Here is a 3,279-nt window from a genome sequence, read left to right as displayed (position 1 = left end):
CCCTCTCCAGGAACACTCGATGCCTTTCGCATTTATCACTACTGACCTACATTTCTTCCCCGGAGCCTTTGGGGAAGCCTCAGGCTCCCCCCAACGTTGTCTGGGGTGTCCCCACTGTCCCTTCCACAGACAGGGGACCCTTCACTCCATGTCCCAGCCCTGCAGAGCCCATCCCTCGTGCTCAAGCACCCTCTTGGCATTCCTTCCCCTCCTCTAGAGCAGCTCAGACTCCGTCACGGGACTGTTTGTGCTTCCCAAAGCAAACAGAGGCGGGAAGGTGCGGCCGCCCCGAGGATGCTCTGGAGGGAAAGGGTGGGGGGGTGGCAGAGAAGGGGTTAAGCGGGTTATAAATTACCCATGGATGTGGAAATGTGACTGAGAGGAATAGAAAGCAAACTCTGCCTGCTGGATTCTTTGCATTTCTTGCCTCTTTATTTTTCCCCCAGGTCACTTTAAAAGGATGCAGGCAGTCGAGGCAGCTCCGCTGCGCCTCTCCTCCCGCTTTTCCCGGGGTTTGGGTTTTTTTTTTCTTGTTTGTTTTTTACACCCTGGCCCTTGAGCCAGATGCTGTCTGCGTCCAAGGATTTTATGGAGTGAGCTCTGGCTGGGAAATCAAGTAATTAGATTAATTCAGGGCCCTGGTGACACATGATGGAGGGAGGCGGGAAGGTGACGGCTGGTGGGAAGCCGGACCGAGGATGCTCAGAGCGGTTTTGGGGATGTCCCCAGGGCCACCCGCGTCCATCTGGGAGGAGCCAGGGCAGAGCAGAGAGTTCGTGGCAGGGAGCTGGGCCCCATGGCCAGATCCTGCCCCGCAGCGGGGCAGAGAGGCCCTGGGAACGGAGCCACGCCGGGGGGGCAGCGGGACCGCGCCGGCCTCGGGGGACCCCCGTGCTGACGCCGAGAGCCCGGGCCGGGGGTCAGAGGGGGGGTCCGGGCTGGATCCTGCCTCCGGCCGGTGCCTGTGAGCTCGGCGGCTCGTGGGCCGGAGGGAGCAGCTTTAAAGGTCACTGTCAAAGGGCAGCGCTGACCACAGCTGCGCTGAGCGGCCGCCGCTGACTCAGAGCGCGGGACAGCGGCTCGGTCACCTCCGGCTGCTGCCGGACGGGTCCTGACGCCACCCTGGCACTGCCCGGGGTTGGGGACCGCTGTCCCCTCACCCTGTCCCCATGCCACAGGTGCTGCTGCGAGCTGGGAGGTCCCTGTGCCACCTGGGGTGACAGCCCACCGTGTCCTAGGTGACACCAGAGGGGACCGACACTCCCCTCCCATCACCACTGTCCCCCCATCTTCCCCCTGCACGCCAAGCACAGCCTCAAGCCACCTCCTGATGATTCCTCTGCCACCCAGAGCCACCCGTGTCCCCTCTGCCAGCACCAGGGTGGAGCCACCCCTTCCCCGGGATCCCCCCCCGCGGCTGGCTCCCCTAAACCCCACAAATTCGGGGTGCACGCCGAGCAGCCCGGCCGGCGCTGGGGGCAGGGTCTGGGCACTGCAGGTGGGCAGCCGGGGTGGCCGCTGCTCCCTCCTCCGCCTCCAGAGGGGGAATTTCTCCTTTTCCCCAGCACCCAGCGCTGGCTGCGGTCCCCGGTGGCTTCCCGGGGGGCGCGGGCGGTGGGTCGGGACCGCGGGCGGCCGCCAGCCCCCGGGACAGCCGTGATTCACTCGGTCAGACTGCGGCCGCTGGGGCTGAAGTTTCTCAGGCTGGGTGGCTCCCGGAGCCTGACATTTTTGGGAAATTTCAACAAAAACAGTTCAGAAGCTTCCAAAAAACAGGACGATGGGAAAAGGCATTGTTTGGGCTCCCTCCCCCTCTCGTTTTTTATTGTGTTTTCTAATCTCTGCAATCCCTGCTGGTGCCCAACACCTCGGAGCCCCACTCAGGGTCACCCCCCGACTCCCCCCACCCCGAGTCCGTGGGGCACCCCGGGCCACCCAGGTGTCCCCTGCCACCCTCCACGCTCCGTTCCCGGCAGGGAATGCTGTCCCCTCTCCTCACAGCTGGGGACACGTGGGGACAGTGACCTTGCCGCGAACAGGAACTGCTGTCCCGGGGGTCTGTGACCTGTCTGAGGGTCTGCAAAGCTCTCGGTGCCACCGAGACCCCGGTGGGGGCACGGGGAGGAACACTGGGGGATGCCCAAGTGGGTGGCTTTGTCCCGATGCTGGTGACACTAGCGGACATGCCACCACCCCTGAGGACAAACGCAGTCTGGGGGGACTTGGAGCCACTTGGGGTGGTTTTTCCACTTCTTTGGGGTTTTGAGGGGGAAAGCCCAGAGATGATGGATTCGATAGAAAACATCAGGATTTATGGGATGATATTCCTGTTTTCAACCCAGAAATAAGCAATAACAGGGCTTTGGATCTCGAAGGCGCTCGGAGCGTGGGGAAGCCGCGGCGGGGGGGCCCGTTCGGCGGCGAGAGCGGCCCCGGGGGCGCGGGAGGGTCCGCGCGTGAGTCACCCGTGGGCCGGCGGCCCCGGAGCGGCTCTTACTCACCTACCGGGGGGGTCGGGGGGAGCGGGACACCGGCCCCGGGGAGGGCTGGGGGGGTCCAGCATCCCGCGGCGGCAGCGGGCACCGGGCGGGGGCCAGTCCCGGGGCCGCTCCCGGGATCTGTCCCGTGGCCGGTACCGGAGCGGGACGATGGAGTTGGGGGGGTGGCGGGGCCGGTGGCTTTCTGCCCCCCCGGGGGCGGTCCCGGGGCGGGGCCAGGGCGGCAGTTGGGGCTTTGGTAACCGGGGGTTGCTCAGACTTGCTCGGGACTTCCCCGGACGTGCCGGTGCGCTCCGCCGCCCCGGGCACCGACGGGCACCGGAGCAGGCCATGCCGCCGCCGCCGCTGCTCCCGATGCTGCCGCTGCTGCTCCTGCTCTGCCCGCGCCTGCCCCGCGCCGACCCGCTCTCCTGTGAGTACCGGCAGCACCGGGCGGCTCCCGCAAGGTGGGCGCGGGGCGGGCGGGGGTCCCGTCGGGGCCACGCGGGCTCTGCGCGGAGCCCCCCGGGGCTCTCCCGTCCGGCTCCGGCCCCGGCGTGCAGAGCCCGCCGAGGTTCCCCCGCTCCTTTTCGCGTGTCCCCTTCCCCCCCAGCGGTGCCGGGATGCGAAGCCCCCCGGGGCTGCCCGTTCCCCTCCGTGCGCCGCGTCCCCCCCGGCCCCGGGATGCGGAGCGGTCCCGGGAGCGGCGGGGGCACCGCCGGGCGCACCTCGGGGCTGCGCTTCCCCTGCTGCGGAGGAGGACGGGGACCCCCCCGCGGAGGGCTGCCGGGACCACCCGGAC

General features: G+C 67.7%; 1 protein-coding gene across 2 annotated transcripts in view; it reads left to right on the top strand.

Moving 5' to 3' along the window:
- Positions 1–2,556: 2,556 nt before the first annotated feature.
- CRLF1 (cytokine receptor like factor 1) overlaps positions 2,557–3,279 on the top strand; it is a 7,901-nt gene continuing 7,178 nt past the window's right edge. Inside the window, exon 1 of one of the 2 annotated variants that reach the window (XM_041465864.1) lies at positions 2,557–2,910. In XM_041465864.1, the coding sequence (XP_041321798.1) occupies positions 2,649–2,910 (262 nt within the window). In that variant the 5' untranslated portion in view covers positions 2,557–2,648. The remainder of the gene's footprint in view (positions 2,911–3,279) is intronic. The other variant, XM_041465865.1, reaches the window with a different exon arrangement.

Source organism: Pyrgilauda ruficollis, unplaced genomic scaffold, assembly GCF_017590135.1.
Source record: "Pyrgilauda ruficollis isolate IOZ18807 unplaced genomic scaffold, ASM1759013v1 scaffold192, whole genome shotgun sequence".
NCBI classification, from domain to species: Eukaryota; Metazoa; Chordata; class Aves; order Passeriformes; family Passeridae; genus Pyrgilauda; species Pyrgilauda ruficollis.
The sequence above is the reverse complement of the archived record's forward strand: the minus strand, read 5'-3'. Positions and strand labels throughout refer to the sequence as shown.